This window comes from Alligator sinensis, unplaced genomic scaffold (assembly GCF_000455745.1).
Source record: "Alligator sinensis unplaced genomic scaffold, ASM45574v1 scaffold282_2, whole genome shotgun sequence".
Taxonomy (NCBI): Eukaryota; Metazoa; Chordata; order Crocodylia; family Alligatoridae; genus Alligator; species Alligator sinensis.
Window position 1 is genome coordinate 1,163,379 of NW_005841879.1, and position 19,174 is coordinate 1,182,552.

General features: G+C 41.6%; 2 protein-coding genes across 2 annotated transcripts in view; both read right to left on the bottom strand.

Moving 5' to 3' along the window:
• AMZ2 (archaelysin family metallopeptidase 2) overlaps positions 1 to 7,553 on the bottom strand; it is a 28,395-nt gene extending 20,842 nt beyond the window's left edge. The window contains exon 1 of the mRNA XM_006017345.3: positions 550 to 7,553. The gene's annotated coding sequence lies outside the window, so the exon portion shown is untranslated. The remainder of the gene's footprint in view (positions 1 to 549) is intronic.
• Positions 6,821 to 19,174, bottom strand: part of GNA13 (G protein subunit alpha 13) — a 30,449-nt gene continuing 18,095 nt past the window's right edge. Inside the window, exons 3-5 of the mRNA XM_006017347.3 lie at positions 13,368 to 13,418; positions 7,549 to 8,122; positions 6,821 to 6,859 (exon numbers count right to left, since the gene is read on the bottom strand). Coding sequence (XP_006017409.1) covers positions 7,550 to 8,122; positions 13,368 to 13,418 — 624 coding nt within the window. The 3' untranslated portion in view covers positions 6,821 to 6,859; position 7,549. The remainder of the gene's footprint in view (positions 6,860 to 7,548; positions 8,123 to 13,367; positions 13,419 to 19,174) is intronic.

The window sequence follows — 19,174 nt, forward strand, 5'->3', positions numbered from 1 at the left end:
ACAGCATGGACCGTTTGTGAGGACAAGCTTTCACTATCTTGGGAGCTTCTTGATAGCAAGAGAGTGACGGAATCCCCCTGCAAGGTGCAGGCAACAGAATGCCCCGGCCTTGCTAGGATCCGCAACACTAAGCAGAGGTCCTTGCTCTCCCCAACACCTTTGCTACTGAACAGAGGCAGGCACCAAGCCAGCTTCATCTCATTTACACATCTGCCCCTCTGGACAGACTCTCTCAGTAGTTGCTCCTGTAGCACTTTGCCCTCGAGCTGGTATTGAGGAACTAACCATCAGCATGGGAACAAAAACCTGAAGGCAGCTCTGAATTTCAGTGTCTCCTGCATGATATGCTACTGGCCCTGCAATGGCTCAGCAAGGTCAGCAAAGGAAGGACTCACTCTTCATTGGGACTTCATGCGAGTTTGCTCCCTTGTGTCAGCTTCCTTGTTGTGTAATCAGAGCTTCTCGTGCAGGAAGGAAGCAGCTTTAAAAAGTATCCGCCCAATACTGCCTGCAGAACCCCTGTTCCCCGTCAAGGGAAAGTGCACAAACCTCGAGCTACAGTCGCACACAATTCCAGGAGATGGCTTTGAGGTCAGGGAGCTCTTCGCTGACTTGCTGTCCCAGCTGGCCTCACGTCCAACGAGCAGGGCCTGAGATGTTCTGCGTCCTCGACACCTTCTATGAGATGAGAGGAGCTCCACAGCTGTGCCAGGCACAGCACCACGAACAGGGAAGAAGGGTTCAGGGCAGGGTTTGCTGTAAAGAGTTTGATGTTGTAGCACTACACAGATTTCATTGCTACAGCCGGATCTGAGGATACACAAAAACTGGCTGATTCAAAACAACTATATGGAAGTTAAAATGCTTAAATTTACAGTGATTTGCCATCTAATCCCATTAAAAAAATGGGAACACCATCCAAATGAAGAAATGATGTAGCAGAGAGAGAAAGCCCTGATGCTCTGATCCATTTTTCATGTGTTGATACTTGAAGACAGAGGGGGGGCAGGGGACACCAGTTAGCCTGTAGTGACTGTAACAAAAGAAAGTCAAAATCAAAGTATCTTAATAGTAATAACGGAAATTTCAAACTGGGCAAAAGTTGAACTCTGCTGCTTTTAAGCAGAAGACTAAAAACAAGTCGTCTCCCTACACACAATTATGTCCACAACAAAACAACCGCACAGGACCAATTCAAGGCTGTATACGTTTATTTATCGTCAGTAATTTTTTAATTTTTTTTTTTTAAACACAAGGCAAATATTAATAGCTGTAAGGCAACATTTTGGCAGAGTATGTACAGAGCAATGTACAACTGAATGCAAGAAGGCTTTAAACCATTAGTAATTTAACCATTTTATAAAAGGAAGTGATACTTTTTTCCTTTACGACCTCCTTCAGAAATAATTTATTGCTAATCCTGAACTAAAGCAAGGAGAGGTAAATTTACAATATAGAGGCTCTTAGGCCCTGGAAAGTTATAAAAGTTAAACATATAAAAATTATAAGCCACAAACATTTATACAAAGCTAAAATAAATCTTGGTTTTGTTAGATAAAGGATCTATGAGGTTGTTACAAAATATATTTTTACAGAAGGCTTCACATAAGGTAAGCTCTCACTGCTACTGAAAGGGCAGGAAAGCAATTTTAAATAGTTTGCAATTCAATTTTGTTTTCAAGTAAAAGGAAAAGAAATTACAAATGGCACTATTGCAATACGGTGATTTTTTTTTTTTTAAAGTCCTGGTACCATCAAATAAAGAAAGCCCTGTGAAGTTAGGTTGTGAACAAATTTAGCGTGGCATCAAATATCCTGATCGTTCTGAAACCAGAAACGTGCTGTTGGAAAGTGTATTTCTATAATGACCCCTCTAAAGAGAAATGTCTAAGGAATTCTTAACTGGGCAACCACCTGGCGAGATATATGGGTGTCCAACCATCAGTTTTTGCAATAACTTAGAAAACTTGGGCTGCATCCTGCCATAGAGCTGTGTTTAGATATATCGAATTGTTACTACACAAATGAATGGCAGGATAGAGAAGTCCCATTAGTTTCAGAGCTTTTGGTGAAGTTATCTGGGAGCTCACTATACTCTGTATTGCAAAACTCTAAAGAGCCCGAAATATTTTAGCAATTTGGTTGAAGAATCCTGATTAGATTTAAAAATAATTTACCTATTAGCCAAAGGCCTAAGCCTACTAGCTGACACCTGCAGAAGAGATGAGAGGAAGGCTCATCTGTAAGAGCTGGGGTTTTCAGTGAATGTTGTTAGTGATGGCTTTGGCTCCCATATACTCCAGATGGAAAAGGTGGATTGTTTCCAGCACTGGTGAATAGCCACAGTCTTCAAACAATTAGATTTTTTTTTAAAATGCAGCAGGAAGCAAATGCTAAAATGCCACATTCACCTTCAAGTACAGGAGGACTGTACAAGCTAGTGGTATTTCTCACTCACATCTCAGTGTGGTCAATGATCGTTCAGTGCAGCAGAAACTAGCCAATGATCTTTGGAAGTTAGCCCTAGTAAAAAGTAAACTTGAAGAAGCCTCAGGAGTTTTCCTGTATCCCCACTTTTTAGAATATACATGTCCTGACCTCGTACCATAACTTACTGGCTTACGTTAACAGTCTTCACTTTCACTACTTGATATAGAGCAATCCATCTACTTTTACTTCAGCACGTGCATGGACAGCCTGTTCAACAAAGTTAAAATACTAGATTTTGCACCAAAATTATATTCTGCCACAAAGCAACATTTAGTAGCAAGTCTCAAAAGAAATAAACACAGCACAAGATATGCTGCTTCTCAGCTAGTTGGCAAGTACAAAGGAGATGGAAAAAAAAGTGTTGATTCAATTTGTTTTAAGGCAACGTCTAACATCGGAATTGCATAAACAGTGCTTCAAGATTAATTTTCGAAAAACAAAAGTAGAGGGAAAAATGCCAAGTGCCAAAACTTCATATAATTCTGTTTGAACATAGTTACTTTAGCCTAAGACCCCTTAGTGCTTACAGTGCGAGTCCTACTCTGTAGAAAACAAGAGAGTTGGGGTCTCTAATTTAAGACAAATCTGCTGGAGTGATGTAGCCATGGTGGTCCAGGAAACGGATGAGAGGCAAGAGAAGGGCACTTTGTGCCTGAAAGCTTTTCCAACATCTCTCCCAAGTATAGAGCAGGTTCAATAAAGGCCATCCCAAAAACTAAAACATAAAAACACCTTGCTGCTTGCCATAAAACAGTCCAATACTCAGAGAGCTGGGCCAGGAGGTCTGTTGAGCAGGCATTAAGCTGGGCATCTCAAATTAAAAAAACAAAACACTAAACACTTCTGAAAATTTAGGGACTTCCCTTAGTGTGAAATAGAAAACTAAAATGATCAGTGATTGCCGATGCTCCATGCTTCTCTTCAGCAACCCCAAGGCACAAGATTGAAGATGCATCACTTGCCGAATTTCCTAACCTGTCTGAACTAAGGTTGTAACAAGCGCCTGCAGCCTCCAACAAGCAGTTGGAACTTTTTATTATTTAATAATAAAAGATTTTTTGGAAAGAGCAGGCATGACACTTGCCAAAAAATATTAGCTAACAACATATTTGCACAAGTCCCACATTTTGGAAAACATTCTGAAAAGGCTTATTAACTGAGATTACCAGGGCTTCTTGATAATGTAAAGACCAAGGATTTAATTCAGAGCTTTATATTCTACTGTAGTCATCTGGGAATTGTAGGTCCTCAAAACTTCAGAGACAGGGCCCTGTTCCTGTATTAGCATCAGTGTTGGTAACTTCCAACACAGACAGGTCCTGTGATGTGATATGTCTTTCCAGTTTAAGTGAATTTGGGCTGACAACTATTTTGGCATGAGACCCAACAACCATCATGATCATCTGTTCCAGTGGGGCATGGGGAGGGCTACCCTTTGGGCCGGCCACAATTAGCCCTACACCCTCCCCAAGTGCCACTCTAATCCTTTTTCCCTTGCCTGCTGCTTTCTGCTTCCTGCCCTATGCTCCCTGCCTGCTCTGCTTTCTGCTCCATACCCCCACCTGCTTATCTTCTCACCTCCTGCTATGTGCCACCCATAGAGACTGCCTGTGCCACTTGTGGCATGCGTGCTGCAGGTTGGCCACCTCTGATCTAGCCTAATCTGTGTAACAAAGGCCACAGGGACCTTCTTTGAATAATTCTTTGGATGCCCCCCTCATGGCTAAAAATTCACGTGCAAGTTTGTTTAACTTCAGTGTCCTATCATTGGGCCTTACAGTACTAAAGTCCATAATTCAGACTTCATTGCCCCTGCAGATACTTACTGCATCATCAAGCAAGCCCTCCTTAACCCTTTGGGAATGAAAGACAAAACTCCTGTGTCCTCAGTAACAAATGTCACCTACATCATGCTGAATCAAATGGGAGGGAAAGAAAAATTACAAGATAAATTTAGTGCAGTAATATTTCCGTACAAACAGTTGAGCCAAAAGGATATCCTGGGTTTTGAGTATCAAATATCCAAAACGTTATACAACAAATCAATCTAGAAACTATCGTGAAGCATTTTAATATGGGTCACCTTGACTGACATGCTTGGCTATGGAAGGGGCTGGAGAAAACTGGTAAAATACAGAAAAACTAGTCTTCTCATAGAAGGAGATGGAGAGGCCGTGTGTATGCTCATGGATCGAAAAAATAAGCAACTAAAGAAACTGAGTGCTGGCATCAAGACAGCTGCTCCACTGGTGGCTGCAAGGACTTACTCATATAACCCACCAGGCTCAACCCTCTACCACGCCCGCCCGAGCCTAAAAATAAAAGTGATGGCTCCTCTAGGAGGGCCATCAAGGAGGGGATTGTTGGCAAATGTATGGCATAGTCCCAACAGTTTGGGGCCCTTTAATTCTGTAGCCAACGTGGAAAAAAAAAAAAGATGTTGAATGGATAACCTATGTGACCTAAGAAAGCTATTCTTGGTCAAGCCATTTTCAAGACTTCAGTGCCACCACCTACGTTCTAAATATTAAGTTTAAGTAACAACAGGGATCTTAATAATTTTCTGGATTCCCCCCCTCACTGATAGAAGATCACATACAAGTTGGTTTAGCTTCAGTGTCCTAATCAATGGATTTTGCTGTACTGAAGAGTCCACAGTTGACACTTCGGTGCCCTTGTAGGTACTTACAGCGGGGGTAGGCAACGTTTTTTGCCAGTGTGACAAACCACCTGCAACCTCAACTTGTAAGATGCTGGTGTGCCAGGGGTGGACGGTGTGGGAACCGCGAGGGGGTCCGATTGTTGTTGTGGCAGCACAGACCTTCCCTGCTTTCCGCCCAGAGACACACGTGCCAAGCAAAATGCCTTTGCATGCCCCACACTGGCACCCTTGCCGGGGTTAGACCATCATCAAGCAAAACTCCTTAACCCTTTACTTAGAGAATGAAAAATAGAGAACTCCTGGTGTCTCGTATCAAGATGTAGTTTTCCAACCTTTGAATCACTCTCATGGCTCTTCTCTGAACCCTCTCCATGTTTATCAATGTCCTTTATGAGTTGTTGATACCCAACCTGGATCCAACACTCCATGAGCAGCCACGTCAGGACCCAATACAGGCAAAACCATCTCCCAACTTCAGGTTCCTCTATCCGCATATCCAAGGATCACCATTAGCCCTTTTGTCCACCCAAGGAGTAAACATTCAGCAGCTTATCCACCAGATCGTCCCATGCCCTCTTCAGATTCACTGCTTTCTAGAAAAAGTGCTCTGTCTACGTCTGGAGCACATTCTTGGTTCTTATATTTATGACTTTTCTTTTGAACACGTTAAAATTCCACGATTGATTTCAAAGCACTGCTACCTGAGCACCAATCCCATTTTGCTGAAGGGACCAAGGTACCCGGGCGTTTTTATGACTTCTCACAGGAAGTCAAAGGCAGTGTTGAGAACAGAGTCCACATTTCCCGACTCCTAACAACATCACACAATCATGTGGACAGTTTTAAGGGATCAGACCAGTATGCCAAACCACTTGCCACACACGAAGCACAGCAGGGCTGAAACCCATCTTAAAAAAGTGCTTTGGCCACTCTTTCCCTCCACAAGAATTAGTCAATTCTATAAGGCAAGTAAGCAAACAAAAGACTGGTTAAAATAAAAGCACTGTGACTGGAGTAAGTGCAGTGGTGGTACCGAGGGTTTTTTTTTCTTTTTAAAAGTACAAATTAGCCACGTTTAATTCTATTTGATAACAAACCCTGGCAGGCAGAGCTTCAGCTGAAAGCACCTGCCCCACAGCCACAATAAAGGCCTGTGAAAGGATATGAAACGGGACTTTTGGCAGAATATAACTGGTGACAAATGGCATCTTACAGCACTGTGTATTAAGTTTGGCTCAAGCGCACACAGGATTGGTAGACACGACCGACAGATTTCTCGGATGTTTTCACGCACGAGCATTTACTACTGAGACACGTTATGCTTATTCTTCTGTGCAGACATTCATCACAGTGGTGTTTGGGTTACTTACCCTTACCTACACACGGCCACTGTCTGGGGCATGTATTCATATAAGGCCACTGAAAATACTGCAAGAGGACAGAATAGGGGAGGCACTTAAATTTGAAAATAGTTCCATGCATCTGACTACTGATGTAGCGCAAGGCAGGCTCTGCGAGATCAAAGGGGAAAGGTACAAAACCCAAATGTACAAAAGCACACTTCAAATTGACAAACACTGGGGCTAGGTACTTAGGTGTAACATCTGGCAATGCAAAAATGAATACCAATTTTTAGCTTGTTTCCACTTCCCACCTGCAAGACATTCAGAAGAACCGAGTCATAGTGCTTTGTGCTTTGTTATGGCTCTAAAAAAAAAAAAAAAAAAAAAAATACTTAAATGATGCAACAGCATGAAATTTAGGGAGAACTCTGCAACTTACAATCACATTAGACATTTTGGGCCGAAAGCGTTAATGTAGACAAGAGTTCCCAGCTTCTTCCTGAAAAGCAAACCTAATCATAAAAATCCATTCAAAGCTGTACACAAACTAGGGAGAGCATTATGCTATACATCCAAGCTTCAGAAAGACTCCAGCAAGAGATTTATGGAATTTCTAAATAAAAGACCTGAGAAATCAAAGTCAGCTATGGTATCACAGTCTCATCATTGTTTTAAGGAAGAAGAAAAGTTTTTTTAAATTACTGCCTTGAGTCTAATATATTCCCAATGAATGCACGCTGAAGGCTGGACGTGGAATTAGCGGCGGAATGAATTCTCTAGCTCTATTCTTTGCAACATGCAAGTGTTTGGAGATCAAATTTAGTCACTTTACAGGCAACCTGGGTCTGCTATAAAATTACAATTTGAGCCAACTTGAAGCTACAGTGGAAAAAGATTAAAGCCTGGATTTCAGCAGAAATTAGCAACCATGTGTTCAGCTGTATGCCACACATCAAGAAGTCCGACAGGACCTGGATTTTTTCTGCTCCTGTTGTAAACTTCTATTTGAAAACACACAAAAAAAATCATCAAAATAAAAACGTCTTTCTGCACCTCACTGTAGCATAAGCTGCTTGAGGTTGTCATGGAGGATGGTATCCTTGACGTCACGGAAAACCAGCCGGATGTTTTCTGTGTTAATAGCAGTGGTGAAATGGTGGTATAGGGGTTTCTGCTGTTGGTCCCGGCGTTTGGTACGAAAACAATCCACCAGGAATTTTTGGACGTCTGTTAAGCAGTGGGGATCCCCTTCGAATTCTGGGAAATAGTCCTTGATGCTGACTTTTTGTACTTTCTCCTCAAGCAAGTCTGTCTTATTTAGGAAGAGGATGATGGAGACGTTGCTGAAAACCCGGTTGTTGACTATCGTTTCAAAAATGTTCAGAGATTCAGTAAGGCGATTTGTTAGCCGATCCTCCATGAGCACTTGGTCGAATTCGCTGGAAGAGACGAGGAAGAGTATCGATGTGACACTGTCGAAGCACTCAAACCAACGCTTCCGCTCAGACCTCTGGCCACCTACATCCACCATCTTGAAGGGAACATTTTTAATTTCAAAGTCATACTCATGAATCCCTTTAGTGGGTCTTCTTGCCAGCAGAATATCTTGCTGTGATGGAAGATAATCCTAAAATAAAATAAAATAAAATAAAAAAATAAAGCAAAGTTCACTGGTTAGGCTACACTTGCAGGTACAGCAGCTTCTGCAGACTTCTGATATAAAAGACTTCAAAATTCTCTCCTTCCTTCACAGCCTTCATTAATTATTACTGCTTTTTAAAGTAACGTCTTATGTTCCAAAGTGGAAAATAAGCCCAGTACCAAAAATATGACACACTCTGTAGAGAACTGAAACTGTTCTTAGGCGTATCAAATGTCCTTCTATAATGGAGAGTTATCTGTCACACCACCAGCTTCCTTCAGCTCCTCACTCTGGATTCTTTATGAAAAGCCACCCTTCTTCCCCTGCAAAGGGTACTAGATGCACAGATCCTTCCTCCCTCACTTGGTGTAACATCCAACCTTAACAGCTAGCACTCAATCCTTCCCCTTCATATGCAAGTTCCTAAATTACTCAGATCAAACATAAGCAACAGAGCTAACACGTTCCAAAAAGCTGTTGAAAGATTGCGGTCTTTATTTTAATCAGCTGAGGCCAGAGGAGTCAACTCCAAACAACATGTAAATGCCTATACAGCAACCTGTTGCCTTCCCTGCAGGTAAACATGAGAACATTTCCACGTTCTTCCTACATGAGAAGCCACATCCAGTTTAATGAAAACACTCAGTGCAAGTAGGAGCTGGTTTTCCAAAGCATGAGACTTTCAAATGGCACAAACCCAGACGGCCAGCATTGTACGGCTTAACGCCTAAAGAAGGTGAATCCGTCTCTGGCATCTCTGTCTTACAGGAGTCGTTTTGCTCTTTGGGGCCTTTATCTATGATCAACCAGTTGGCTGATAATTGTATTTACTGCTCCGTTTTGCAAGTGTATCTATATCCTCTGTTATACTTTGTTCTGATGTATAAGACTCCATCATTCATTGCAGTTTTGGACCATGATTGTTTAAAACTTGGGCTCCATGTCTCTCTCTACTCAAACTAGTGTTGATCTTTTCTAGACTATCCCACACAAAGGAATGCTTAACCTGAGGCCTTTGGAAATCTTGTGAAGCACAGACAGGAATAAACACACACCTACCTAACGCAGAGCTTGGCAGCACTGTTCCCGTTTTGAAATACTTGAATATTGCCTGTCTTGCATTACACTTTATTTAAAACGATACAAAAACTGAACAGTCAAAAAATCCTGTCTCACAAGGACTAGCTAAACTTCGGGATGAATTATGTCAATGAATCTGACTAACAAGAGGTCAATATCACAGCAAAACTTTCTTGCGCAGGCAGTTAGAGGCTTCAACCCTTTGTCAAGGCAGTGCATCCTCTAGGCCAGGGCTGTCCAACTGGCAGCCTGCGAAGGGTTAATGTGTGGCCCCCAGGGTCTTACCTGGCCACTGCTCCCCCATCGCTCCAGTCTCCACAGCCTGCCCGGTACGGCCCACGTGGGGTGCAGCCCCCATGGACTCAGCTGGACAGCCCTGCTTTAGACAGACATGCTCTGCCCTCTTTTAAGAGACCCAAGTTTAACTCGAACAAAAAAGTGTTACAAATCAACGGGTTAAATGTTCCCAAGATTTCAAGGAGCACTTTGTTCTGCTCCCTCCCCTTCCTCCCCGAATGAGAAGAAGTGAAACAACCAGCGAAGAGGGACTGTTTTGTCCAAACTCCTGTTTCTTTATTCAAGCTGGCTGCGATGAAGGCATTGATTTTATCACAAACACCCAGTCACAAAGGAGCTTTCTGTACCACAAGGCTCCCCTCCCTCCTCTTTTTCAAGATACTGATGCACACTGCGAACAGCATCGCCCTGTTCTTCAGGTAGAAAAGCTGAATCCCTTAGACTCCACTGTAACCTTTTAGATGCATGCCCTGTGTAAAAAAAAAAGTTGGGCCTGTGCCTTCTACTCCGCCCTGCTTCTTTCTGATGGAAAAAGGCTTCCTGGAAGGATGACTAGTTTGTCTGTTCGCTTTGCTCCATCTGATTCCAGTCTACTAAAAAGACTAGGACAGCAGGAAAAAGAGGGATCCCAGGGACTGAAAGTTAAGAGTGCAAGAAAAGCCTTTTCACAGTCAGACAAGCTGTCTGTGCTGATTTTTAGCTGCAGGGCCTAATGTACATGTACGGGAAAGGATGTCTGCACTGAAGATTCAAGGCCCTTTCTGTCGAACACATTCCTGAGACCAACTCCCTCTCACAAAGGTCCTCAGCAAACTAGGGAAGGGCAGACACTCCTGATATTTGAGGCAGCAAGAGACAGACTTGTTTAGGAAGCATTTGGGGCCTTTTCATGTATTAATATGCACAGCAGGACACAAAGTGCAAGGCTCTGACCGCCTCTGAGCTGTCAAGGTCCTTGTGCAAGAGCACAGCTATGAAGCCCCAAGTCCAGATCACCCTCCCAACCAGGCACTCACTTTTGGCATATTCCTTCTGCAACTTCAACAGAAATGAGTTTCACTTCCTCTCCTGAAGGCTGATTAGCATTACTAGCATACAAGCTACCATGCCTTTGGCCAGCCAGGATGCACTTATGGGACAGTACACAGCCCATGAAGTGCAATGAACAGTCTTCTATACACAGACAGAGAAGACAAAATTTGGCTGACAGACGGGAACTGAGACCAGTCTGGACTCGTCTCTAATGGATTTCCTAAAGCTTACATGCAGGAAGCAATTTCATCTCCGTCCAATCCCCCCACCCCCTCTTGAGCTGGATCCACTCTTCCCCCGTCAGGCATGAATATACATCTTAGACATCTGCTCCTAACTTTTCTCCACCCAGGATCTGTCAGGTTGCCTCATCTCTTCCATTTTAGATGGGAGCCAACCTCACTGCCAACACTGCAGCACTTGCTGTTTTTCTGTCTAGCCGGTACGCCTGAAATCTCCACTGCTGGCAGCCTGAACGGTTCCAACATTCAGCAGCGAGTCACTTCCTCTTGCCATTACTGCGTCACTTGCCGATTCTTTGCTACCTCCCCACCTACCTGAATGCATATATATCCCTGCCCTGTGCCCTCAATCCTGCCCCTTGAACTTTGCTCACTTTTCCTGCTTCTTTCTTCCTCTCCTCCTCCACACGTCCCCTTTTGTTGCTCCCTTTGCCTATGAAACCTTCCCCCTTCCTGGAAGCCAAGTTGTCAAATGGCTCTTTAAAACGCACTACTTTGGCTTTACTTTCCATCTCCATTCAAACCTCAACCGTCTACTCTCCCAGTCCACCTGTAGTCTCTTCTTAAAAAGTATCAAAATGGCTCATTTGCCTGGGCAACTCATTTGCTTATTTTCAAATTCTATTTGTCCAATTAATTCACAATCCCTGCAAGCAGGGGTCATGTCTCACCATCCTGTGCGCTGTGTGCTAGCAGTTAATATTCTAACTCACCAGCGTGAGAAATACTGTAAGTTAGAGACATTTACAACACTGAAATTCTGCTTTGAAATGAGCCCATCTGGTTCTGATTACACGCACAAAAAGATTATCCTTCCTCCACTGTGCTGTCAAGCCATCTGAACAGCAAGTGGGTTTGTTTTGGTTTTTTTTGTTTTTTTGTTTTTACATATGCTGGACAACACGCTTTCCTTTTATGTTATAGGTAACAGGATCACAATCAGGTCTGGTCATTACCCTAATTTCAAGGCTGCTTGCGGGCAGTTTCTTGGTATAAAGATCCCCAACACAAAGTGTGCTACAATACAAAAATAACAAGTCTAACCATCAGCACTCCAACTGTCTGGATGGGAAAGAATAAGGAGTCTACCAAGTTTCTCCCTTACAAAACTACCCAGCGTTTTTCTGCAAGAGTCTGAACTGGCTTTTCTTAAAAAACAAACCTGTTCTGTAGGAAAATTCTTTGCATTTTAACTGCATTCCTGATTTATAGTTAGACCAAATACACTTAGCTAATTTAAAATATTTAAAGTCAGTGTCTTCTGACAATGACTAAGACACTGTGGTTCAAGATGTGCCTGGTAAAAAAAACACACTCATTTACTACAGTTTGATGACATAAGCACAATTAAAAGGAGAGTTAAAATCTTCACCAAGGTATTCACAAGTTCTCCATCACAACTACAGAAGGAGGCTGGGAAAAGCAGTTTTCATAAGGAAGCAAATTTTACATTTGAAAATAATGTTGGAAAAAAATCTGGAAAATAAAAATATTCTGAGCCATTCTAATGGCACTTTTAAGGGACTTAATTAACACCGGAGTAAGTTCATTCACTGGAATGCTAATTGTGGAGCTGTTAGTGCTTCATACCGGCAGAAACAGTCAATACACAAAACAAGCAACATTAGTGCTGTATGAATGAATGAAAACTAACAGGTGGCTACCCCAGTAGGTACTAAAAGCTACAAATCTTATTAGGAAAGATTTTGTTTGGGGTTTACATATCATTTTCAGAAGGCTCTGGGCGAGCTGGGTCCAGCTCACAGTTTAGACTCTTCCTTCTCGGTTTCAGTCTCTGTGAATAAATCTGATGTCATTAGGGTGCCATTTAAGTGAGTTAGATCCTTTATAACAATTTGTTAGCCATTAGCTGGAGATGCAATATAAAAGCTCTCTGTTTGGTCTTGCAACTTCTACTCTATTACAGTACAAGGCCAATTTTCATAGACAAATTCTGCAAAACAAAACTAACAGACATTAGCATACACACTGAATACACAAGCTTATGAGAAAAAATGGCAACCAAATTTCCTGTCCCCACCCGTGCAAAAAGATTCCACTGAAAGTTTTATTTTTTTTCCTAAAGACAACTAGATTCTATTCAATATTTATATGTATTGTTATATATTTGTATAAGGGCATACCTGATCTTCAAACAGAGAAGAATAACTATGGAAATCAATACTGCTTTTACAGCTATTTTCAGCATACAATAACACTGTACTTGTTATGGAAAAAATTACTGATTTTTGGGTATTCTGTAAATTTCCATGGCAAGTGATTAAAGAATAAATTTCCACAAAAGTTAGGTATTTAGAGATTTATCTTGACCCCTTTTATCTTTGGCTTATTAGAGTTTTATCATATAGAACAAACACCAGTATTTTATCTTCTGTCACCAACAACACATTTTAAGATTTTACCCGTTCACCCGTGGAATATGGAAGCAACTAAAACAAGATCCAGTTATCAGAGCCAAGTTACAAATAAGGTTTAACGAATTAAATTGAATAAGCAAAATTTCTACTGATATCCTTAGATAATCTAATATTAAAAATGCACAACTAAATTAAACTTACTGATTCGCCAAGTTTATCCAAGTTGTCCAGGAAATATTTTACAGATTCCCCCTGAAAAGCAAAGTGAACAGATTAGTGTTTTTTCCTCCAAAAGTGTCAGAATTGCTCATAATAGCCTACATCATGATATCCAGTTAACTCACTTTAACCAAACAAAACTGGGATAAAAGCCTTAGCCATCAGCACTTACAAATTCTGCACATATGGCAGCAAACCCATGAGAAGAAATTTAGCAGCCTGATATTCACAGAGGTTAAACATATAACCTTAAAAACATGGAGAAAAATGTATAATGGTTAACGTATTTTTAAAGTTTAGGACTTCCAGATGCATTGTACTGGTGCTATTCATTTGGGCCCTCAGTACAAGAACCACCCCAGAGTCAACCAGCTTCAGCACAAAATATTTTCAGTTAGTACTTCATCTGTTTCAGTAATCCATATAAAGAAAAAGTGTGTGGAGACACATGTCAACTGTGATAAACCCATGTGAAATGCACACTGAAGTCAGCACCCACAGTTCTGAGCTGAGCTCCACGCTGCACTCTGCATCATCTTGCTTCTGCCGAACAAGCTTGCAAAGCAATACTGCACCCGAAATTCAGAATGACCTCCAACATGTAGAAGCTGTGTACGACTTAGAGAAACTTGAAATTTTGCACGATCTCAAGTGACAGTGACACCTGTCACTGCAACTGAAGGAAGTGTGCTTTTGAGATTACCAATACTGTAATACAAGTGATGGAAGGTGACTTTCTTAACTACCAAGCAGCTCAAACATGGCTTGCTTAGTAGCAGAAACACCAAGTAGCACGTGTTTCTGCTTTTAAATCTTGGCTTCTACTCTATTAGTTGAGGTAAAGTTAACTAAAATTCTTCATCTAGAATGAAGGTTTTCCATTCCATAAAATAGCACAGATGAGGAAGGATTCCCTTACAAGTTACAGCAGTGAAAAAGGAGCAGAGCTGCACGTTGGCAATTAATTCCCTTCATGTGGCTATCTACCAAGTAACAGAGGAAGTCTTCTAGTCCATTCCAGAGAAGCAGTAACTTGTTCTCAGCATTGAGACATCCGATTAAGTAACCAAACCACCAAAAAGATTTCTGGTTAATTCCAAAGGCATATATACACATTTCTGCCACTCTCCCAATTACTAATTAGAAACCTAGTGACGCATACACCACACTCAGGTTTTAAACAAGAGCCTCTGATCAGGCAACATTCGGATGTTAGGGACACTGCATGCCCATGTACTTGAGGCACCTGCAAAGAGTCAGAAATAGGTAAAAAAGCTACCACATTGCAATCTACTTGCTTTAATGTTGCTTACTTTACTTAAACCGACAATCCACAGCAATGGAAACACTGAGTCAGTACCATTTTCAAGTTTGGAGGATGGCTGCTTGCTATGACTAAACCAGGGATAAACATTTCACACATGCACCTTCTGCTCTAGAAGCCCTTACTGCTTCATCAACTGCAACTTGAAGGCCACCCTTTGGAGGGAAGGAGCTGGCATTCCTCCTACACCGGAGGAAGCTGCAAAGATCTGCTCAGGGTTACACAGGAAGTTTGCAGCACAGCAAGGGTGGGGGGAGAAGCGTCCTGACTAGGCCTCCTCCTATTCCTACAGCCACTCTCTCCAACCAAGGCTAAAGCCAAGTGCACTCACAGTTCAGCTGCTAAATCTTTATTAGACTGCAAGAGGCACCATGTTAACTATAAGCAACTGTTCTTGATCATCTTGGTACCAGCCTCTGCAACGCTGCTTCTACTTTTAATGGCCCTGGGATCTGTGCCATTTAAAGCAATGGCAATGCCTTCATGAGGCCTTTGCTCTTCAGCTGGCTACTACGACTTCATGGCTACAGTAATGACTGAGCTGTTAACAACACCAAAGCAGACCACCGCCTGCAGGAGGTCAAAGCCACATTAGAAAAGCATCTTTCCAAGAGGGGATTTCCTGGCAACGTAAAAGCAAAATACATTAGCTCGCAGTAATGGAAGTACTAGAGTTTCACATATTTGACACAATGTACAAACCACTGATCAAAAGCTGCATTGAGACAGTGCCTTGGTTTCAGCTTGTTTGCTACTGTGTGCATTAGATATCAGATGGCCATTTAAAAAAAAAAATATCATAAACGGCTATGGATGAGGAATGTTATTATGACAAGCAAAATTTAGCTTGCACAGGGGTTACATTATTTATATTTTCTTCTCCCACATCCAAGTCTATTTGTTGGCAAACTACTTATTAAAATCCATTCAGGTCCTGCAGACATTCCTCTGCTTTGTTATCCCTCAGTATAAAAGCTGTTCAATCCTTGGGCCTTTACCATCTAATATCACCGTGGACCTGCAAGGCTTGAATCCACTATCGTCTCACCCTTGCCTTTTGGTTTTTCTTCCTTATCCTGGTCATGTTTGCACATTCACTTGTAAGTAAGCCTTGTCTGCTGTTACTTTCCACTCAACTTGGACCCTCTTCAAATTTTATTCTACTAAGTACTTAGTGACTACAGTGCAACTCTCAATTACTAAATTATCCTGGTAAATGAATCTAACAGCATGAAACTCAAAGGTAAGGGAGAGTTTCACCTGGGTGATAAATTCCCTTGACTTACTGTAAATATTTATAAAATGATCAAGGAAATCTGCTGGTCTCCTCCAGAGCTGTAGTAAACTTGTTCTCTGTAAGAATAACTGCAGTTACATTTAAGCACTGAATAAAACACTACACTGAACCAGGAAAGGCTGGTATTCAAACAATTACAGGGTAAAATGTAAATATATAGCTTTCATGACCGAAAGCATCTTCACTCCTACTAATTCAGTTAGAGAGTGCTTGGAATATACAGGTAAGATTGTGACATAGGTCCCGTCAGGCAGATTTGCAGAACAGTTTCAAAACTTCCCTCGACTACATAACCTTTGACTGGCTGCCAGACCTGTCATGGTAAGACAAAACCTACTGAAGCCAAAACTGCTTCTGTATTAGACCTAATTTCAAAGAGAATATATAGAATTAAGAATGACATACTTGATGACTTAAACTGTGCCATATCTGAGCACCCTGCATTACATATTTGTAACCAGGCTGCGTAAAGGGAGATGTGAAACATTTCTGTTTTGGGACTTCTTGGGATTTTTTGGTGTTTTGTTTTTTTTTTACAATACCCAAGACAGCTTAACCCCAAAAAAGCATTTACGTGCAACTGACAGTTTAAGGCTTCATTTTTCATGATTAAACTCCAAAGTATAACATGCAAACAGCAGACCGGAAGTCTTTAATAAAGATTTGAAGCCTTCACCTTTTCAATGCCAATGAAAGCTCACAATGTGCACCTAATGTCCTAAGCAGCAGCTTAACTTGGAACTGTGATCAAAATGTCTTATTACACGATTAAGACAGAGATGTGTTGTTAAACGGGAGACGATCTGGCTGCAAACAAATGGCAGGTAGAATCTTAGGCTTTGATCTGACTTATTTAACCATGACACTTCCAAGTTGCAAGCTCCTAAGACTGTGGTCTACATAAAAATCACTGCCGAGCTTAGTGACAAATATACTGCTTAAAATGTATAAGCTTAATAAAGCTCTTGAGCTTTATTTTCACTAAAATAAACTAGCACAGGGAGGTCTAGTTAAATATAAAAAAGTGATCTGTGAAGAGAAAAAAAGTGGAACTGAGAACAATTGCGTATGGGTCATAATTCACGTGCAGGACTATGTAATAAGCAGGCGTCAAGACACTGATACAGGGAGATGCATGGCTTTCCGGAGAATAAGTCTTCCGGTTTGTTAGCCCTTGCACTTTGATGTACAAGTGAAACAGGCCTTCTCTTGGACTGCTCATACAAGATTCTCACTTTTGTTCAGCTGTAGTCAAGGCTGTGTAGAGCTCAGCTACAGGCCCCTAGCCTTCCTCCGATTGAGAAATCTACGTAAACCACAGGAAGTTCGCTGTTAAATAACTTGATTCATAACTGTCAAGTATTCCATTTTCAGCAAAGATTGATTCAGCTGGCTGGTGTGCATTCTGTATCTTGTGATCCCTGCTGAAGAAAATCAAACCAAATTATTTTTGGTGCGATTACACAAATGATTCATACAACAAATTAAGAGGAAAACGGCTCACCTATATTCTTATCAAGACAAAGCTTTCCTTTCAATGATGCACTACATTTTAGGGGTGTAGGTTGTAGCCGTGTTGGTCTAAGGATATAGGCGGACCAAGTTATTTGGGAAAATCTGATATGTTTTATTAGACCAACTAAAATAGTTGAAAAAATTCTTCTTCACAAGCTTTTGGATACAAACACCCTTCTTCAGGCTGAAGAAGCATCTGCAGCTCATTTCTATCCGTGACAAATATGTCTAAATTAGTAAAAAAGAAGCTAGGCTGTGCATTTAACACAGCAGCACTGACAAATAAGCACTATAAAGTCCTCTTCGTGCAAGAGAGATTAGTGGGTTATAAAAACTCTTGCATGTGGTTTTCCAAAGTCCAACAACCTAGTTTTAGTTTCTAAGAATAGCTGCCTTAAATAGTAAGCAAGGTACCCAAGCCTCACACAACATGTACCATTAGCATTTTAAGCACTACAGATTTAAGGAAAAAAGACCAACCCAAATGCCCAACAAGTAAATGAATGAGTGAATGAATGAGTGACTGCTCCTTTTAAACCAAAGGCGGTAGCATCTATTTACTGATAAAGACACATGGTTAATCTGCATGCATACCAAATAATCAACACTAAAACACTGGCCAAATTGGCTTCGCAATTAAGTTTTAAAGGATTTCAACACAACATGCATCTCTAATGGTTTGTTAGGAATAGCATTTAATTAAGAATCTGAATGAAAGATTATTTAACACAACGTTTATATGGAGTTGAACAATTCCCTCCCACCCCCACCCCCATCTGTCTGACTGCAGATTCAATGGATCACCAACAAGTGGATAAAGTTACCCTGAACATCTGGGAAAGTAAATCTGAAGGTACCTACAAGATCTAGAAATCCTTGTCCTGACAAGAGGACAACAGATCAGGGCATCATTTGGCATTTCTAGGTTTCCAGTGTTTGGAATCCCAGGAACCCACACAACACACTAAGATACTTTTCCCTTTCAAAAGTACAAATGAAGGCAAGGAACCTGAAAAGCTTTGTACTTTTCTTAAGAAAGGAGTGCGGAAAAGATGAGCCTAAGTCAGCACTAAAAGCCACAGGTGAGCTGGGAACTCTGGCAGGAAGTGCACAATACACGGCACACGTGCACAATACACGGCACCAAGGAAGGGAAAAAACCTAAATAAACTAGTTGCAAAAACAGGATTTGGGAGAAAGTTAAACAGGGTCCTAAAATTCTGCAGCATGCCAAGACCTTCATAATTCTCAGTGCTCTGGTTTAATTATACATGCTTTTGGTTACTGGATGTTTGTTCAGCTAAAGCCATAGGTGTGGGTTTTGTAAGCCAAGGAGCCTTTAACTTTCATTTCCCTAAACACACACAAGTCGTTTCACAGCAGAACGATCATGAAGCAACACAGCTGCTGCAAGAGGAACAGCTGGAGCACTCTGGAGCCTCGAGAAGAAAACTGGGCCAGCTCAGACTATTCGGAGTCAAGACGAACATCTAGAGTACCAGACCAAAGTCAAGAATTGTGGCTTGGCGTTGCCTTGGCTAACATCCCCCTTGCATCCTTCTCCCAGTTGAGTTACCCTTTGAACACTGGCCCTGAATCCCCAGCAGCTATGTTTGTACAGTACCCCGACTCTGGAAATTACATTTTTGTGGC